The sequence below is a fragment of the Pelobates fuscus genome, chromosome 3 (genome assembly GCF_036172605.1).
Source record: "Pelobates fuscus isolate aPelFus1 chromosome 3, aPelFus1.pri, whole genome shotgun sequence".
Classification (NCBI taxonomy): Eukaryota; Metazoa; Chordata; class Amphibia; order Anura; family Pelobatidae; genus Pelobates; species Pelobates fuscus.
This window is the reverse complement of record NC_086319.1, coordinates 25,508,928-25,529,527: the sequence shown is the minus strand read 5'-3', so window position 1 is coordinate 25,529,527 and position 20,600 is coordinate 25,508,928. Positions and strand designations below refer to the sequence as shown.

General features: G+C 39.0%; 1 protein-coding gene across 1 annotated transcript in view; it reads right to left on the bottom strand.

The window, feature by feature from the left end:
* POT1 (protection of telomeres 1) overlaps positions 1–20,600 on the bottom strand; it is a 101,093-nt gene that overhangs the window by 14,098 nt on the left and 66,395 nt on the right. The window contains exons 10-11 of the mRNA XM_063446808.1: positions 15,033–15,202; positions 13,500–13,570 (exon numbers count right to left, since the gene is read on the bottom strand). Of these exons, the coding sequence (XP_063302878.1) occupies positions 13,500–13,570; positions 15,033–15,202 (241 nt within the window). The remainder of the gene's footprint in view (positions 1–13,499; positions 13,571–15,032; positions 15,203–20,600) is intronic.

Below are 20,600 nucleotides of genomic sequence, written 5' to 3'. Positions count from 1 at the left end.
CTAGTTTGCTGGGGGAAATGTTGATGAAATTAAATGAATTTTAGGTATTCCCTGTACAGTGCCTAAGTTGGGCTAATAGGCAATTTCCACAGAGTTTCAAACCGTTGGTGCCATGCTCTATTGATTAATCCCATTCTTGATAGCTACAATCATCAGCCGCAGAAACATTGTTAATAAGCTGCTTCCTTCAAACAACACTGAGGATTCTCACAGGCACTATATGTGTGAGGTGTCCATGGCACATTTGCCAGGGCTAAAATTCCAATCGCTAATGCCTAGCCAGTATCACACAACAGGACGCAAAATATGAACTTTGGGGTCAATATTAGTGGAGCAGTGGGACATAGGTACCCCAGGCTGCCAAAAACTGGTGGGAGTCATGTTCTTGGGCAGAAAATGGAAAACATGAGAGTGGGACAGAATGAAGTATAAATAATATAATAATAAAGTACAGCAGCTTCTTAAATTTAATTTGTAAATGAGACTTCAATCATTCTCAGGTTATAAATATTTATTCAGTCACTAAACGCATTGAGGGATACTTTATTAATTCAATACATAGAGCGTCTTAGGAATGTTTTGACCCCTTATCAACGGTCAACCGCTTGGCAAAGACACCAGCAGTGGTCAAAACGTTACCAGGGAAATTATTTATTTCTAATCATTGACATTTGAAATCTCTGCTCCAGAAGGCAACTGGATGAGTGCCTCTCTGCTTCAGCACTCTCCAAGTTCCCACCAGTTCCAGGCAGTTTGGGACATCTATCCATTGCTGCACCAAGACAGAAGCAACTACGATTTTATAACAAGACAGGAGGCTCGTATTATGCATTAACTTTCTTTACTAAACTCCAGCAGCAAAGAATAGTTCAATAAAGTTTTAATAGATAACAGAAAAAACTATCAATAACTGCAATGGAACACTCCATAGCCAATCAGCACCCAACGTAGACTATATACCGAATGATCCCCAAAGCTCCTTCATCTTTCTTTTGCTGCTCCAGTAGAGACAAGTATTTAAAGTGTACGACTGTATTTTTCTCTTTTGTAATTTATATTAGATTTATTAAATTATCCTTACTATTATTTCCATTATTACCTATAATATAACATCTGTAATAGTATTTGGTGATAGCGTTTATCTTTCCCTGTATCTTGTATCTGGTATTTTATTTAGACCCCTTTACGTATTGTTTTTTAAAGTTGCTCGATATATTCACAGCACCGTTCATGATGGTGGTGTCGTGTGAATCCGCTCGTAATTTAATTGAAATTCTCTTGTATTTCGGTCTGTATTCCTTCTCACTTATACATTCATTTGGCTCACTCTTACTCCAAATACAAGAGCAGAACTATTCTGATGGCTAGACCTCGTACAGACCTGGAACGAGAAGGCCATTTTCACATGGTTCCCACATCTGATTATAGAGACCGACGTGAGTCGTATTGGTTGGGGAGCTCCTTGGGGAATAAATTCAATATGTGATCCGCTTCGGAGGAACACAATCCAAACAACTGGTACTGGTACTGGCACTGTTACTTTGATCTGGACATTGTTTTAAGAGTAGAATATCTTCCCGGTCTTTCCAATACTGTAGCAGATTGGAATATCACATTTCTAGTGGATTAAAGCAATTGGATGTTGGATCCTACCATTTTCCAACATCTATCTTCCCTTTACTGCGATCTCTTTGCATCACGTCTCAGTCGCCAACTAGAAAAGCTTTTCAAGTTGGCTTCCAGATCCGGAAGCGATAGATCAAGATGCATAAGAATGGGAAGCCTGAGTTATGTATTTTCCCTGTTTGCAATGATATATTGAGTTCTTCTCAAAACATCATCACAGAAAACCACCCTAGTGTTAGTGACACTTCTATGGCAATCACGGCCTTGGCACCCTCAACTTCTAAGCATGTTAATAGATTACCCAAGACTCATCTAGATGTGTCAGGATTCTCTTCACAATCCAGAGGGTAATTTTCATTCTCTGGTAGTATCAGGCCAACTACCTCTCAAAGCATCATTTATTTCGGTTCCCACGAATCTCATAGAGAGTTTTCAAATTCAACTAGAGACATTTTTTTTAAATGTATGGGCACCAGGTGTACGTGCAAATTACGGAGCAGTCTTGAAAATTTGGCTCAATTGGTGCATGGAACTGGTTGTTGATCCCGTACATTCCGATTTACCTTGATTTGTTAACCTTCTTTTTTAATTCTGGTAAAGCTTACAAATGTATGTGTTTAAAACCTTGTCTATAAGAAATTTAAATTTATTTCAATTACCAATTTATTTTTGTAAACCTTTTCTTCTTGTCTCTTCTACATCTTTAGCCAGTATTGGTGTTTCTATTTTCGGAGCTTACTCTTCTAGAGGTACTACGTTTACTAAAGTTTTTCAGGCAGGGGATCTTTGTCAGATTTATTAAAAGCAGCAGATTAATCTTCTGAATCTACATTTAAAAGATTTTACTTTCCAAGGGTTACTAATCCAAAAGAAGCAACTAACGCTATTGCAGGAATACACAAAGGCTTTCTTCTCTAAACATGTTGAAAGTAGGGTACTACATGGTCTTATTTTACATCTGCCAGGCCTGATGGCATACTGTCATATTTAACACTGTCATGACCAAAATGCCCGTACACACTGTATTCTACCCATTAATGTAACTGTATGCTATAAATGTAAGACATGATTATTCTGTTATTCTCTAACTACGGGTCCTACGCCAGGTAAACTGCTTCCAGAGACTACCCATAAACTTGGGCTCTCTTGTGATCACTTCCAGAGGGACACCTGGAGGGTAGGGGCAGGGTGCTGAACCCATAAGGAATCTGATCTGGATTCCAAATAGACACAGAAAAAAAGGAACAGGGTGGCACACCCAGAATATGCATTTCTTAATAGTGGTAATGCTTTAAAGAGCATACGTTTGCTTCTATGGAAGAAGTCTAAGCAGGACATATTGCATTGAGTATGTTTATCTTCCATGTTAAAATTAGAGTAGGACCCACCAATATTGAGGTACGTTGGTGAAGTGGTGGGCTTAGCACATCCTGCTTTAGAGAAGGAAGCCCTAATAAAGGCAGCCCAGCTTCTGGGAAGCTAAACGTAAAGGGACTCTATAGTCATCAAACTTAATAAAGCAGTCTTTGTGTATAGATCATGCCCCTGAAGTTTCACATCTCAATTCTCTGCCATTTATGAGTTTAATCCCTTTTGTTTATGCCTACGGAGCCCGAACCACACCTCCCCTGGCTGTGACTGACACAGCCTACATGGAAACAAAATGGCATTTTCCATCAAATGTAACTTACTTTAAATGTTTTTATCACTTGCTCTGTAATTTGCACTTCAATTGCATACAGGAGGCTCCTGAAAGGTCTAGCAAGCTATTCAAAAAGACAGAGATAAGAAATTCTAAATTAAACAGACTGTGCAATAAAGGAAGTATAAACATTAGATGACTCTTTACAGGAAGTGTTTAGGAAGGCTGTGTAAGTCACGTGCAGAGAGGTGTGACTAGAGCTGCATAAACAAAATGATTTAACTTCACTTAAGTGGCAGAGAATTGAGTAGTGATCTACACACCAAAATGGTTTCATTAAGCTAAAGTTGTTTTCACAACTACAGTGTCCATTAAAATGAACTTATAAAACACAAACAAACAACAACTGTAAGACAAAAAAACAAACAAAAATAAATAATGTAATTTTCAAGTTCTGGAGAATTTCTCAATATAATCCATCATCAGACCTCCAGAAGCTCACAATTGACCTGTTTTTCCCACTTAACACATTTCACCATTATGTGTCCCCTCACAATCTATTTGTAATTGGTTTCCGAATCAGTGCATGTTTAGAGAAGTTAAAATACTAATTTAAAATGTGCCTAATGCTACTTTTACTGATACTGCATTTTACATAAGACCAGAGGCTGCCATTAGTTTATTCTCAGCAATTCATTTTCTACAGAAAAAAACTTTAATTAGAATTGTAGCTACCTTTGAATTGTCTGAACAAACATTACATATTACAGTTCTGATCTAAATGTGCAATGTTTGTATTTATTCTGTGTCTCTCTGCACTCTTTCTACATCATTTCTTGCAACAGTACACGGCAAAACAGATGATTTCTGCAAGTTTACAAACAAAGATTAATTTAAACAAGAAAAAAAAGCCAGTTTAGAGACAAGCGGATTAATTTCATATCCCATTTATCTGAGCTTACAAAAATCACTTGTCATCAAGGACTGCAATGACATTGGTGGCGCTACAGCAATGCATCTATTACCGTTGGTTACTGTAACAGCACAGCTATCTCCAGTGCAATGGAGACCTGTTCAACAATGTCAAGAGCCTAATGAAGGTGTTTTGCAGAATTCATTAGGTGATTTTATAATGGATGAATCGGTCACCATGTCCATGAGAATGTCATGCATGCAATTTCGTCTGTGTGAAAAATTAGAAAGAGCCAGTCATCGAGTAAGTCGGAAAAGAATACATGGTAGACATGGGTAGCTAACCAGCGAGATCAGACATCAAGGATTGCATGTCCGCATTGTGTGTCTAAAGTTGTCTAACATGAAAGGACGAGAGTGCTGGGCTTTCGTACTAACCGAGCAGCCGTAATATGGTCAGAACTTGAGTACCGAGGAGAGTCCAAAACCACAGTGCACCACAAATAGCACAATCAGCTGCAGTGGTTATGATCCACAGAGCATCTCTTTAAGAGTTCAGAGTCTTAACATTGTCCAGTGGGATTTTGCAGTACGCGTCTGAAAATCGCTAACAAGAGAGCTTGCATTAGAATGCATTAATCTTCACACAATTATGATAAAATCAGATAGTATCAGAAAAGAACAGAATTACCTTTTTCAGCCCACGATGCTGTCCTTTAAAGAAACATTTAGAAATGTCCTTTTTTTTTCCTCCTTTGGCGCTCGCTCTTCTTATCACGAGAAAAAATGTGTTTGAATTCAATTATTTGTGCCCTTTTACAACCTCAACAACCATGTAACAAAAAGATTATGTTTTGCGGAGAGATACAGCTTGTCAAGTTAGCCTATTCAATTTCTGCTGGAAATGTAAACAGCGGCTTGGGTTTATTTCTGAACTTTAAGCTGTTTTCTCAATAGTTGCAAGAAGATGCACAGAAACAATATAGATACACAAATACACAATTGGTTGCCCGTTTGCAGCTACAACTGCAAATATAACATTGCGAAAATAGATTTTAAACAGGGGCTCCCACAAGTTTAATAAGTGCTTGTCGACCCAAAGAGAAATCTGGCTGCCACCTTGGAGTCAAACATTTTTTACTCAATTTGTGGCAAAATTGGAAAAGGCTTCAAACTGGGTTTTTACCAGCTTTTCAATTAACAGCAGTAGACGGGAGTCTTTTTCAGCTTATATTACTACGAAGTATATGACAATTACTATTGTTTTTCCTTAGAACAGTGGTAACATCACTGCCAAAGAACTGCGAAACCCAGTCAGACCACCTCGCCAGTAAGTGCCACAGACAGCTAACAATACACATCCGCCTAGCCCAAATTCTCATAGATTTGAGCATGGCCTACTTCACCTAAAAATATCCTCGTTCTAAAATTGTAAAGAGTTACAGAATATATTGGCGCTATATCGGGGATATATCCCATATCATGGGATTTGTCGGGCCCATCCGCCCTTAAGGTGGTCGGTTGTCTATGAGTGGAGGCGAGTGAATGGGCGGCCGGCCTGCCCATGAAGAGCACTGGCGTGCGGGCAGCCGGCCTGCTCATAAAGAGCACTGGCATGCAGGCGGCTGGCCTGCTCGGGAAGAGTATGGGCATGCGCATGGTGGGAGGCTCCTGGAGGATTGAGCCAATCCAATGATTTCCCATAGGAAAGCATTGGGAGGCTATTGCGCATTTGTAGCAAAACGGCATTCTGCGCCAATTAGCATCTCCTCATATACATGCATTGAACCAATGCACCTCTATGGGAAACATTCAGCGCCTCCATGCAGAGCTTGGAGATGCTGAACGTAGATTCTGCTTAATGTGCAGCACTGACCCAGGAAGCATCTCTAGAGACCGTCTGAGTGACTGTCGCTAAAAGTGTTACTAGGCAACAATATAAATACTGCCTTTTCTGTGAAAAGGCAGGGTTTACATTGAAAAGTCTGCAGGGATGGGCTATAGACACCAGAACTACTATATTAAGCTGTAATGGATATGGTGATTATGGTGTCCCTTTAAGAATTTTATTTTTGACCTTGGAAAAACCTGGCTCCTAACTTTTTTATGATGGCTCCTAGATTCCAAGCAAATTTGTCGAGCCTTGTGCTACATAGAATCTAACAATAATAATAAAACAGTGTTCTATCACCACAGCTCTGACATCGGCAAAAGCAACAGATGCTTTCTATAGAGGACCAAAACTATGAATGGAAAAGAGATGAAAGAAAAAAGACCAATGCATTTTGTATTGATCCAACACGTTACAGGCATCACTCAGAGTTATCTGTCCCACTGCCAGACTGATGGTGAGGCTCCAGAGAACATGTCTACACCAACACAAAATTCAATAGGAGAATTTATAACTAGCCCACTTCCGTCCGTATTTACTTCTCAATGCTCCTCTCAAGATGCTTTTGTGAGTGGTCCTTTTGAGCTATGGCTCATGTTTTGTTTTGTTTGTAAACTTGCAGTATTCCTTGTGTAGCACTTATTTATGGAGGATGAACTCAGTCGAGGTATTCCACATTTCCTGTACAGAGCACTTTTGTTACATTGGGTGCTTTGTACACTACATTTTGAACAGATCACAACTCATTCATTTCATTCTGTTTGTGGCAATGTAAATGTACTTCATCAGCCTGGTAAGTGGACTTCTAAAAAAAATAGGAATACTTCAAAACTATTAAATATGTAAAATCTCTTGAAAACCGGTGGTTCAAGCGGACCACTGCCAGCAAGTACCTAGAGGTACACTGTCAGACTATCACACAAGTTTTCATACTATTAAAGGTTTACCGTAGTTTAGGGAGGATGCTGTATCATGCACAGATTTTTTGTAACAAGTTTAATATTTTTTAACATATTTGGCTTTATATACAGGTTTATATTCATCTTTTATTTTAAACATAACCTGACCAAGGATATCACTGCATTTTACTTGGGGCTAAGTTGATCTGTATAACGTTCTACTTTCTAGTATTGTTAAAAGTGTAAAAAATATGAAACATTTTCACATATAAAACACAAAATATATAAATCATAAAATGTGATCTAAAATCTAGAAATTCAAACAAGAAAAAAAAAAGAATTTGCTAGATATCTCAAAAAGTCTGCATACCAGGTACATTATGTGTATGTATATATATATATATATATATATATATATATATTATCTGAATTCTCGCTTTTTATCCTTTCATCATTTTATTACTTTACTGCATCTTACAGGAGCCCTACAATAGAGCTTTGAACAGCTCCTTTCAGATAACTGCACAGTCGGCTTTGCTCGCTGTGATCTTGAAATCCATTAATAGTGTTCTACCTGCCACAGAACGCTGCTGGCGTCTCTTGGGAACATCAGAGGGCGGAACCTCTTGGCCTGTATATGAAATTAAAGGGGGGAGAATATTTCCAAAAATGCCTTAACAATTTATGATGGTAACTTAACAGGCAATTCTTATTCTAACCTTGTGTACTGCAGAGTTATGGCAGCAATGAAAATAGATCCATTCAATTTAAAAATGATGCATTCGAAACATGTGGGCAGCTCAGGAACAGTACAGTTCCATTCATAAGAATGAAGGTATGGGAGAGATGGGAGGGGGAAGCCAAGGGAATTTGCCAATATGTTACAGCTAAACAGAATTCTACTTGTTTGGAGCCAAGAAGTATGTCAGTTAGTAACTCACGAACATTAAGGCAAAAGTAGATTTGTGTAGGCACTTATGATTTATGGAGTCCTGTAGCACCGATTCTTGGATTAAAATCAAACTGATTAAAAAAGGTTAATATACACCAAGCGTCTGCCTGGCATATAGGATTTCCCCCACTCGGCAGCATTGATAATGCAAAATTATCACTTTCTCATTATTAATGTCAATTTTGTCCAACTTAGATAACACTGATTGGCCAAGAGGCCTGATTTGTCCTTTGAGGTAATCCTTTGAAGGAACGAGTAAGCAAGATTCCTGAACAAGAAAGTGTGTTCTATAAAGTTGAGAGAGAGAACACTGAAGGCTTGAGTAAATGCTTTAATAGGCAATAGCAAGGCCTTCAAAGTCAAGTTGTGTAAAACGTGATAGCGAGGCCTCAAAAGGGGAAATTAATAATTTAAACAAGTAAACGTATTCCCCAAGATGACAGAGGCCTTAATAGATGAGAGGAAAGCCTATGATGCCGAGATTGAGACTTTCATGATGGCAACAGTGAAATTCTGAAGTCAAAAGCAGGGCTTACAAATGCATCATCATCTCCTTCAAAGGCAAGGGGTCAAAAGTGATGGTGAAGGCTCGTCCCCAAAGATGACAAAAAAAAAACCTCAGAAATTGAACAAAAAGCTCCCAAAGGACAATGAGAGACTCTGAAAAGGACAGAAAGACCACCTGGCCTCCATATTTCCAAAGGCAACAACACATCCCATAAAAATCGACCCATAGGGGAAGAAATAAATCTCAAAACATGTCAGGGAGGCACCAGAGAGACCATCGAAGGAAAAAATGAGGACTTCAAAAAGGTTAGATAGAGATATCACTGAACGAAAGAGCTAGGTCTTTTTAAAGGGTGCAGGGGGCTAAGATAATAATGAAGACATTGAAAAGAATGAACAGTCCTCTGAAGGAGAGATTATGATCCTCAAAAGAAAGGAGAGAGCCCTAAAAGAAAGAAACCAAAGTACACCCCTTCACCTCCCAAAAGGATGGAGACGCCTTAGAAGCTGAGAAAGGTCCATGAATAAAGCTGAAAAAAGAACCTAATGGAGAAAATGAGGCTCTGGAAAGGACAAAGGAGGCCTCCAGAATGATAAGGCAAACCACCAAAGGAAAGAGCAAGGCTCTCAAAATTATGGAGAGGCCCCTGAAAATGCTGGAGAGGCCTCCACAGGATCAAAAGTCCAAATTGAATGAGTGGCTCTCCACAAAAAGAGAGTGAGGCACTCAAACAGGTTGGAAAGCCCCCAAAGTAGATAGTGAAGTCCCTTAAAAGGACAGAGAGAGCAAGATCTTCAAAAAGGAAGGAGCAGTCTCCAAAAGATTAACTATTAACAGTCCTTCAAATACATACATATATAATCTGACCACTTACAAAACCCTATCCAGAAACCTTATTTGGCGACCTCCAGATAGCCGTGATCAGAGCTGTAGGTAGCCAAGCATAGGAGCTTGGCATATGCATGGTTTTAATGGGTAGACCAGGATATTACATAAACTAGACTCATTGAGTTTCTGCATTTACCTTGATTTATTCTCAACAACACAACATTTATCGAACAGAATAAAATACTATTCAATAATTAGACATTTTACACAAAATAATAGGTTCATCATATCTGTATACATGGATTTCCCTAATTATTCACAATTCATAACAAAGACTGGCTGAACACCATGGAGGTACAGTCAGATTAGACAAGACTGGACTTTTATTGTTATAAAATCTCTAGAATCCAACGTTGTCTTAACAAAAAAACAAAAATAGAATAGGCAGGATCTGCACAGCAGAAAACTATCAACTCCTCAATAAAGTGATGATTTGGGCGGGTTACAGTCACTGTTCAATAAATAACCTTTAGCAGACAGATAGCTAAAATGTAATTTTTTTTTTATCAGAATCTTGCACTTACACTGATCACCATTTGATAAAGGGACACATCCAATTTATCCAAACTGCGGTAACTACAGGACCGTAAAACAACATAATCACGCAAAGGTCTGTCTACTTGTTGCAAAACAATGTTATGTTATATTATCTCGGGGTGGGACAAATTTTTTTATTTTTTTTGTCTACGGTAATTAAGTATGGGCACAAATAGATTTAGTTACTTTTTTTATTTTAAACAAGCTACGCAGTTTTAGGAAGAATTTCATTTGAAACAGACATCCACATATGCCTTCTATGTTATTACAAAGAACAATATTCACAAACTAATTTAATTGCCAAGTGTCACCATTGCTGTCCTTGTCTGTGGATGATTATCAGGCAAATAGGAGATTCTAAAATGCAACATTTTGCAAGCAAATCAAAGTGTTTGATACCTTTAAAGTGTCACTTAAATACCTGGGTTGTAATCTTAGATAGGAGTAAGTTGGCTGTCCAGTCTGTCTAACATGGAATCTCTAATTTTGTACTTTTATTCTCTGTAACAGCCTTATTCCACGTGCTGAATTCCTTAATTATCGTGTTAATCTCCCAGTGAAAGACTGTCCCAAGTACTCACCAGCTTTTCTGTAAGGTAGCATTTTCTCATAATACCTTACTCTATTCTAATTGAAAAGGCTGCTATATTTGAACCCCTAAACTGGTTGAATATTTTCCATTGTTTCACCCTTCCGCTCCAAGCTGGTGTAAAGTATACCTGCCAGTAACATACGCTCATATTAAAGAGCGGAAAATTGTGCGAATTGCTAGGAAATGTATGGAATTTTTTTTTTTTTTTTTTTTTTTTAAATTCTTTATTTTGTCAGTGTTGTAGTTTGACATACAAGTTTGCCCTGTCACAACGGCAGGTGTAATTCAACATCAATACAGATCATACTATCTCATAAGCAAGGGAAGCGTTACATATTATGCGTGTTCAAGGTGAGATAGGTATTCTGTGTCACATGCGGCTCATGGCTGTATTCCGCTTTGCTGTGGTTGTCGTCAACACTATTTTTTGTTTGAGATGTCATGTTGGCATACAGTTTGGTTAGGTCCACAGTCACCTTTGGCGTCAAGGGTTTAGCCCGTCGGTGGTGCCACCTGGTGATGGCTATAAATTGGTTACGCTGTGGTGTGCTGGGGGTCTTGGGTCAGTTGGGGGTGTATCCGTATAGTTGGATTCAGGCTGGTTATCAGTGACCCATCTATATGTGGCGTGTCAGGCTCGGTTACAGTTGTCGCCCGTTTCTCGTTGAGTCTCTGTCAGTGTTTCATGTAGGTCGCTGGGTTCGTGTTAGTCCGGTTGTGTGTTAGCTTGTTGGTGTCGGTGCGGGCGGGTGTTGGGCCCCTGACCTGGAGGAGGACATGGGGGGGGGGGGGGGGGGTAGTAAGACGTCATGTGATTCGTGGGAACCTACCATGGGTCAAGTGGGTCTGCTTGGTTGAACCTCCTGTATTGAGGTGTATGTCATGGGGCTTCACCTGTCAGTCCCCGTACTAGTGGTGCGGTTAAGTATTACATGGGGTCGTCAGGTGAGTGGTGGGGTAGCGGGTGCCGAATAAGCATATATACAAATAAACATAAATGTAGGTAAATAACAACATTTTAAAACGAAAAGTGATAAGGTTAAGTGATCTCAATCGAAAGTCCCTTCTTCGTCACTAATGTCCGCATCAGCTCCTGATCAGTACCGTTACTCATCATAGCGTCCTATGTTACAGGTGGTGGTACAGCTTGGGAGCGCGGGATGAAGGGTATAACAGTGTTCAGGTCCCAGGATCTTGCTGGTTGTTCTGGCGTCATCGGTACGGCTGATATGCCCAGTTTTCGTAGAAATGGTGCTGCTTCTTCCATGGTGTGCAAGGCATGTACGGCACCGGCTTGTGTGACTACTATGGAATTGTCCGCTCCCCATCTATACGGCAGGCCTGCCGAGCGTAGCTGGGTAGTAACGGGTCCGCATGACTTCCTCCACAGTAAGGTAGCCCTTGACAAGTCTTGAAAGAATAGTAAGGTGGAGTCCTCAAAGGTAATTGGTGTCTTGCCTTTAACAGCTTGCAGAATATGTATTTTGTCTTGGACGGTGTGGCATCTTAAAATAACGTCTCTGGCGAGGTTGGATTTCGTGTTGTTTGTCGAGGGGAGACGATATATACTTTCAGCGTTCATTTTGCGGGCCACTGCTGGGGGCAATATAGTCGCAAGGAGGCGCCTTATATAGTGGGGTAGTTCCTCTGCCGATATCGCGGCCGGGATCCCCCTGATTTTTATGTGGGTTCGGCGGTGTCGGTCCTCCATGACTGCAAGTTTCCCCATTAGGAGTGTTTGGTTCCGTTGGAGTTGGAGTATTGTGTCCTGTACTGCAGTGATCTTAGTGTGTGCGTCTTGTACGTTGTCGGTGACTGCTCCCACTGTCTCCCTGATCTCTCGCATCTCAGATTTGAGCTTTGCGGAATCTGCGTCCAGTAGTTTGTGGATACTGGCAAGGAGTAATTTTAGGTCCCCCTTTGTGGTCGGGGCAGAGTCATCGTCGGCAGCTATATTTAAGGGCGTTGTTGTCACTATGTTTGGTAGTACCTCTGTTTGCCTTCGTTCCGGCTTCTCCGACCTCTCCGGCCTCTCCGGTTCAGATTCGGCCTCACTTTGGGATTCTTCCGGTGGCGGAGGAGGTTCGGGTCGCGCCGGTCTTTGGAGCATGGCCCCGATGTCTCTGTTGGCGGGCCCGGTAGCCGACTTCTGCGATCTGCGGCCCATGGTCGGGTCGTGTGACAGCGGCTCTGCTCCTGGCTGGTCTGGGAAGTTTCTCCACAGGAGTGACTCAAGGTCTGTGGTCGTCAGCGGTCGGTAGGCCTCCAGGAAATGTATGGAATTTAAACAAGATAAATAAATGAAAAAAATGGTCCCTTTAATTAATTTAAAACAATTCTCAGAAAAAGAGGAGCAACGTGTGAATGTAGAAAGGTTAACAGATGAGTTCTAGAAGGGCCATCCTCTAGGCCAGGCATAGACAACCTTCAGCACTCCACATGTTTTGGACTACACCTCCCATGACGCTTTGCCAGCGTTATGAGTGCAAGAGCATTATGTGCGACGTAGTCCACAAAATTTGGAGTTCAGAAGTTTGTCTTTTTCTGCTCCAGGCAGTTGGCATAAATGAGAAGGTTTTCCCTGCTTTGGGAAGCACTTCCAGGATGGGCCATGACGTAGCAGTGGGACATGAAGTTGAAGAAAAGGTGTTACACAAACCCAATGTTCAGAACCACAACTTTGTAGTTTCATGTAACTTCCCTAAAGAGACATTGTAAGAGATGGAAAATTTAATTCCATAATATATATTATTTTTATATTATTTGTCCCTTAATATCCATCCTTGTTTTACAACAGTGAAAAGTGAGCCAACAGGATTCAAAACTTAAGCACTATGTCTTCTATCATATTTAGATATTTAGGAATATTTATTTATTAACAGAGATAGAGATATTTTTCCACTATTTCCCATTGTGAAAATATCAGAGTTAATGGTGACAGTTGGAGGTGAATTCCTTTTTCTATTACTATGTTGGTTATAAATATTTAGTGACATAACAAAAGCATTCATCTAGTAACATTAAAAAAATGCCTTAAAAATAATTTGCCTACCTAATGGTGCTTCAGAGATGCAAGGCTCCTCGTAACGGTCATACTCTTTTGGGTCAACAGTGTCTAGAAATCTTTGGATAAAAATAATTTTATTAAAAAAATATCCAAGATGAAGCTTCACATCCCACTGCCATTTTATCCTTTTATGAACACAATGCATTAAAAGTATGACAAATAAGTACTGGAAAACTGTCAAAATATGGAAAAATATAAATAAAAATAAACACAAAAAAAAGGTAACTAAATGTTTTGAAATGTACATTTTTAAATTCATTGTACTGCAACTTTCATTCAGTTGTTCGTACAAAACTATGTTGAATTATATTAAGCTTGAACTGAAAAGTAATGAATGACAGATGACAGGGCCTGACAGCTGACCAAGACTGATGCATGTAGCAACTTGCTCCTAAGTGAAAGCTAGAATATTAACATTTCTAACCAACTAAATGCTGGTTTTTTGACTGAATCTAAGAGAGAAGCTTTGACTAAACACATCGGGCCCTGTTTCTCTTCCTTTGGATGGGTGGGGAATATCCTGGTCCTTACTGGTTTGCTGACCTGATTCTCAGCTGAGAGACTACAGATTCCAGAGGGCTGGTAAAACTGATACCTACTCATAAGAAGGCAGCCTCCCGAGGGCCTGCACCTGCTCATACTCTCATGCTACAGACCTCCTCAGAAGAGCAGCCTAACCACGCCTTTGCATGACTGTGTTTGCAATTTCGGGCTAAGCTGCGACGATGAGCGGTGGAGTCCAAATTGATTAGAAGCCCACAACTCTTTTCTCTTCAGTGACTCTAGTTAGATGGCCCACTTATGGCACTTACAGTGCAGAGGCAGAAAAAGAGGCAGCAGCGAGTGCTTCATTAAAGAGGGCCCAGCTCTGCACCATGTTACCACTTACATAGACCACAATTGGATCAGTTTCAATTCCATGGGCACAGCTCACATCCTAAACTGAGAAGGAAGATCCTAGGAGTCTGTTACAGTCGCTGGATGCAGGTGGACACGTGGAGAAAGCGTGCGCTGGATTAAACTAAAGTCTTGGGTTGGTGGAGTGACTTCTAATGGGCTACGGGATTCATACCTTACCACGGGAGAGCTAAGTGCATGGTGGGAATTGGCTTAACTCCTACTCTGTTGTTTAAATAAGTCTCTCAGTCTGTATTAGGGGTGATCATAGTACCGAATGGCATTATTATTCTTATCATTTAATCCTACTTATTTACTCTGGTTTCTAAGTAGTCACTAGACCACTGTTTACTCCGAACACTTCAAGATCTGGCTATTTTGGTTTTGTTGACCCTGTGTGAATTCTGAACCGGCTATATTTTGTTCTCTACAAAAAAAAAAGAAAAGAAAAGTGGTGACAAACTTTTATGCACTTGTACTATATCATCCTTTGTTTGACAATTGCATATGTATTGCGCACCCTGTGTTATGTGCATTATAACACTAAAACAAAAAATGTTATTCAAAAAGTAATGTAATGATACAAAACATTGTAAAAAAAAAAACCTTGGAAAAACTTACTTCTTAAGCTCTTGGGCGTCATAATTATTGTCGGGTAGAACAGTAATTCCACGGCCATAACCTGTGCCTCCATGAAGGTAAAATTCCAGATATGATGCACTGGTTTGATTCTCAGCGTTGGCTGCATGAAGCTTTGTATGTACGCTGTGAATTACAATGCAGCTTCCAACCTAGAAAAGGAAAAATAAACTGTATTTAAAATGATAACGCGTCAAAGGAGGTTGTTCTACAATAACACACACGCACAAAACTCTGAAGCACAATCAAGTTTTTTTTACTACACTGTACATTAGAGAGAATTCACCAGGGAATAGTACATTTTAGTAAATACAGTTGAGTTAGAAAAATATCTGCGAGTCCAGCTCGGCTATTTTATCCTTAGAAGTGCAGTTTACAACTCAAGTCTGTACAGTTCATGGCTTAGTAAAGAACCTTGTCTATGTAATCATTTAGGTATATTTTTACATAGCCATTTAAAAGAATTACCATAGCGTTAGGAATACATACCTTCTTTCTTAACTCTACAGTGTTCCCCTTTTCATTTAGATTCAGTCCCCCCCAATGCTTTACAATGCATAGTTAAAGCTAAAGTACCGCTGAGTTGAGATGAAGTGGTCTTTGTGCAGACAGGGTAACACAGCTATATAAATTATGAATTGGGCGTGTTTATGAAAGAGCTTCATTTTTAGAAGACAGCAGCATACTAGTATATACACGGGGTTCTAAATAAAATTGAGTTGCCACTGGTTCCATAGATAACATTTTGCGATGAGCGAGACGATGCCTGAATCGCACAGACGTCACTTGTGACGGCTGCAGAAATTAGACAAAAGTTGACGGCAGAGCTCTGCTGATTGTCAATCCCAGACTTGTCCTTAAGACATATTGCCCAGTTTGTCTTGTGGTAGCTTTAAATTGCAGTGGAGTTTTAATGCAGTCAGCATTATGAAATACTGATAAGTAATAGAGCTACTTTAATAAATACAATAGGACTGTTGTGTTATCTGCTTAAATGTATTGTCAGAAATTCACAGAGACATTGCAAAGACCACAATATAGGAGCTGGAAACTTGGATGATTAAGAGATTATTTTCCATTTTGGAAACTGTGTCAATTTCCTCATGAACCTACCTGTAAAAAAGAGGAATTCGAGCTCTATACATATTTCTCATGTGAATTAGCAAGAACAAACAAAATGTATTGTTCCAGGAAAAAACAAAACAATACTATAGCACTGTAAAAAAAATATATATTTTAGCAAGTAATATTTATAAACAATGTCACACTCGTGATTCCACTGCAGTCAGTCATTAAAAAGAATTTGAATAGTTATTCTACCACTTGGGGGCAGCATTGCCCTACTTGTTCTATAGGAAAAATGTGGAATGTTTCTCCAATGAATTTACAGCATGAAACGAGTGTGTATTTGAGATATGATGGAATTTCGTGAAAGGTGATTTACACGTTATAGGCAGGCAAGGCTCAAATTAGCGTTCGAGAATAATGATCAAATCACATGACTATTTTACCACACGTGTTAGAAAGAGGCAACATTTAAAAATGTCACTTTCATGAAACAATGTTGCAAGATTACATGTCAACAATCAAAAACACCTAACCCCCACCCCCTAGCTTAATTGTCTTCAATATAGAAATACACCACAAATTACACAGCAAAATGTAATCCTATTGTGCATATGGTTTAAAGGGTTATTTAAAAATGTAGGAGCGTAACACAGGATATTACCACTTAAATGTGCTGACATATTTTACTATTTAAAATTGAATATTTCTATAACCTGTGTGTATTATTCGGTGATGCATGCATGTAAGTAAATACCTCCTTTTAGGATTACTGGTTGTCCTTTGCTTCATAAAGGAGTAGACATCTGTAGGTCCTCTTTGGTGGGAAGCACCACTTGCCAACCCAAATACCATGCACGTAATGAAGAGCCTAGTGCATGTTCACAAACCGTCGCCATTTCAGCCATTCTAATTGTGCAGGGTATTTTTAGTAGAAACAAACAGTGCCTCCAACCAGTGAGGGCTACTGCCGCATAGCAAAGAAGGAGATGCTCTAAACAGAACAATCAACTTATGTAGCATAGCAGACTTGTTCAGGGTGGACAGGTTCAGCCATATTATGTTCTCATAGTGTGTGGCTAAGACCACGCTATCGGATGCCAGGATTCTGAAAACACTAGCTTGTGATTACCTGCAAGAGTTTTGGTCAAATAAGTTCTGCTTCCTAACAATTTTGGATTATAGCGCCTCCCTCCCTTCTCCCCCCCTCGTAGAGCAAGGGTAAGTTACGAGATGTACCAAAAAAAGGCATTCTTATCTATATTTGTTTTACAAATACACTTGAATGTAATAATTTATTTAGAAATAATAAAAACAAAATACAGGTTTCCTTTAATTATATGGGAACCAAAACAGTAAGTAAAAAGCTATTTTTTTTCTTCTTTTTCTTTTAGTGAGTGGAGTAAAAACATTGACACATTCCCCGTTTCAGGCTTTGCATTTTGTCTGGCCAATTGAACGCTCAGCTTCCCCTATCCAAAGTAATCTTGGAGTATTAGGAAGATTTAAACTGGCAGCATCTTAAAGATGATTTTATTAGAACAGATTATATTTCAACCATCAATCTACTGAGAGCACCAAGTTAGTAATCAGTGGCTGGACACTCGAAACTGAATCAATTCTAGAGTTCTTTATTGTAGCCTAATGAACAAAAACAGAATGCAAAAAGCCCCACAAACTTCGGGTAGATAGAGAATTATTATACATTTTGTCCTTGAAAAATTGCCAGAAAAATATATACTTAAATGGGGTGCTGCTGGAAGCCAATAAGTACAGTAAAAATTTAAATCCAGCGCACTCACTTATCTACTAAACAGTTATTATAGAGATGGAAGGATTTCCCCAAGTGAGTAGCTCATTAAGCAGACTGCCAAAGATGGGGTACATTGGCGTTGTGGCAGGCTTATGCAATGTATGATCATATAATGTAACTAAACCCCCATTATTTTTTGCCTAGATTAGGTGTTTTTAATAAAACTAATAAAATTGTTCAGCACTAAAAAAACCTGTTTAGTAGATAAGTGAGTGCGCTGGATTTTAATTTTTACTGTACTTATTGGCCCCCAGCAGCACCCCATTTAAGTATGTTTAGGTGAGTGAAGCCAAACCCTTGTTTTCTCCTAAAAAGGAATGAATTGCACCCCACTAATGCCAAAATGGGTGACTTGCTAAGATTTATTATTATTCTTGGAATTTCTATAGCGCCATTTATATAGCTTTACAATATTATAAAAGGAGGAAATTTAACAATAAATGAGACAATTAAACAATCTGACAGAAGCAATAGGTTGACGAGGACCCTGCTCAAATGAGCTTACAGCCTAGAGCAGGAGTTCCCTACCCAGTCCTCAAGCACCCCTTAACAGTCCAGGATTTAGAGATTACCCTGTTGTGTCTAAGGTGTTTTTCTTTTCTAAATACACCTTAGAAACAACTGGGTATTCCCTAAATCCTGGTCTGTTGGGAACTGGCCTAGAGGATGAGGTCTGAGGCTCAGCTGCTATTGGACTCCACATATGTAATATTCCCACTATGTTGATAGCATAGTATATATAAAATTCCCTGAATTACCTGAAAAGGGACACTATACCATATTTGGCTTAATGGGTGCATTGTAAGCGTTTTTATTTCACAACTCTGTAATAATCAATGGGATTCTTACCATTAGCACCATGGATCAATAATTTACTGCAAAACTACCCCCCCCTTCCCACCCCAACCCCCCCCCCCCAAAAAAAAAATAAATAAAAAATAAATAAATAAACAGTGACTCAGGCTGTGAGTCCTTCTCAGAAGTCTGTATGAAGGATGGGGAACTTCAGGCAATTATATCGTTACTGTGAACTTTCCAAGAAAAAGTGTACAGATTGAATATCTACATACCAGAATGTGAACCTGCCATGAATATGGTTCGTGGATCTAACCTCTACTTCTGTCACCTTATACCAGCTCCACAATCTGTTCAAAGTCAAACTCAAGGTTTGTTGTAAAGTATATACAAATCTAAACAATACAACATATCCTATATGCATTCCCCAATGTCAAACACTTGAATGCTATATTAAATAAAATACTATCCAATACATATTTATCAGTGATGTACAAAAGGACTACAAAGCACTACACAATCTGTGATTGCCAAAAAAAAAAAGAGAATTCAAACCACAAAGTACTATTACAGACAAACGTTAGTGTTTCATTTAAAAATTAGAACTGAAAGTGTTTAAAAAAAAAAAAAAAAAAAGCATTTAGTTTACCATCAAACCACTACAAAATGTTTTGCTCAATATTGAGCTATAGCGGGCTATACAGGCTTTGATGCTTGGTGTATCACTTTAACAAAGATCTTAAAAAAGCAGATTGTTGCGACAACACAGCACGTCAGGATAAAATAATGGGATAAAATTAAATGCTTAGCCCTTGAAATCTAAATATAGGAAAGTAATATATGTGTAATTTCATTTCAGAAGTCATTTTCAAAGTTTAATCATTGTAAATCAACGATCATAGAAATTAATATTTTATTTCCTAAAAAGTAAGATAAATACAACACAAGTAGATAACCTTTTAAACTTTAACCGAAGCATCCTCAACGCTCAGTGCCACATAATGTGATTTACTGCGCAGAAAGCAACGCAATGAGAATTTATATCTGATCAGAATTTCTGTAAGTGTCACTATTTCACATAAATATAAATTGTACCTCTTTGACGGGGCAAAATAATTCTTCCAAGCATAGTGGCATGCTGCCTGACTGATGGATGGATGGATGGACTAAAAATGAGTTTGACATATAGTCACATATTAAAGGAGAAGTGTAGCAAGACATTTTTATTCTTGGCATCAGTGATGCAAATCACGATTTGCTTCACTGCCTTGGGCGTACAGCTCTGAGCAGAGCTTTACTCAGATATATGGGAAATGCACATTGTGGAGACATAAAGTAGGTAAACACTTTTTCTGTCAATTGTAAATGGCTCATGTGTCATGTAAAAGATGTACGAGAAGCAGCCCCTGCCAACTACTGAGCTAAGTTTAGAACTCAGTACACAGTTCTGGTCGAATGAACAATCAATAATGGAGATAAAAAAAAATACTCTTACATATTGGGCATTCTATGAAGCACAGACGGAAACACACATAATCGCAATACTAGGTTTTATGGGGGGAAAAACAAAACAAGTTGCAATACATACACAAACAAATTATTAACTATTAACTATTAACAATTTCCATGAAGGTGCTTTTGTAAAACCACAAAACAAATTTTTTTTCACTAGTTTTACTAGGAAACAGGTAAATTAAGTGTCACTGTCGTAGGAGATAGGTAGATAAAACAGGCTAGGCTGGAATGAGCAAATGATGGGTACTGTACAGATTCAGGTGTCCAGGATCGATCATATATTGAATAATTAAAGGAGCACTATAGTGCCAGGAAAACAAACTCGTTTTCCTGGCACTATAGGGTCAATAGGTCCCCCCACC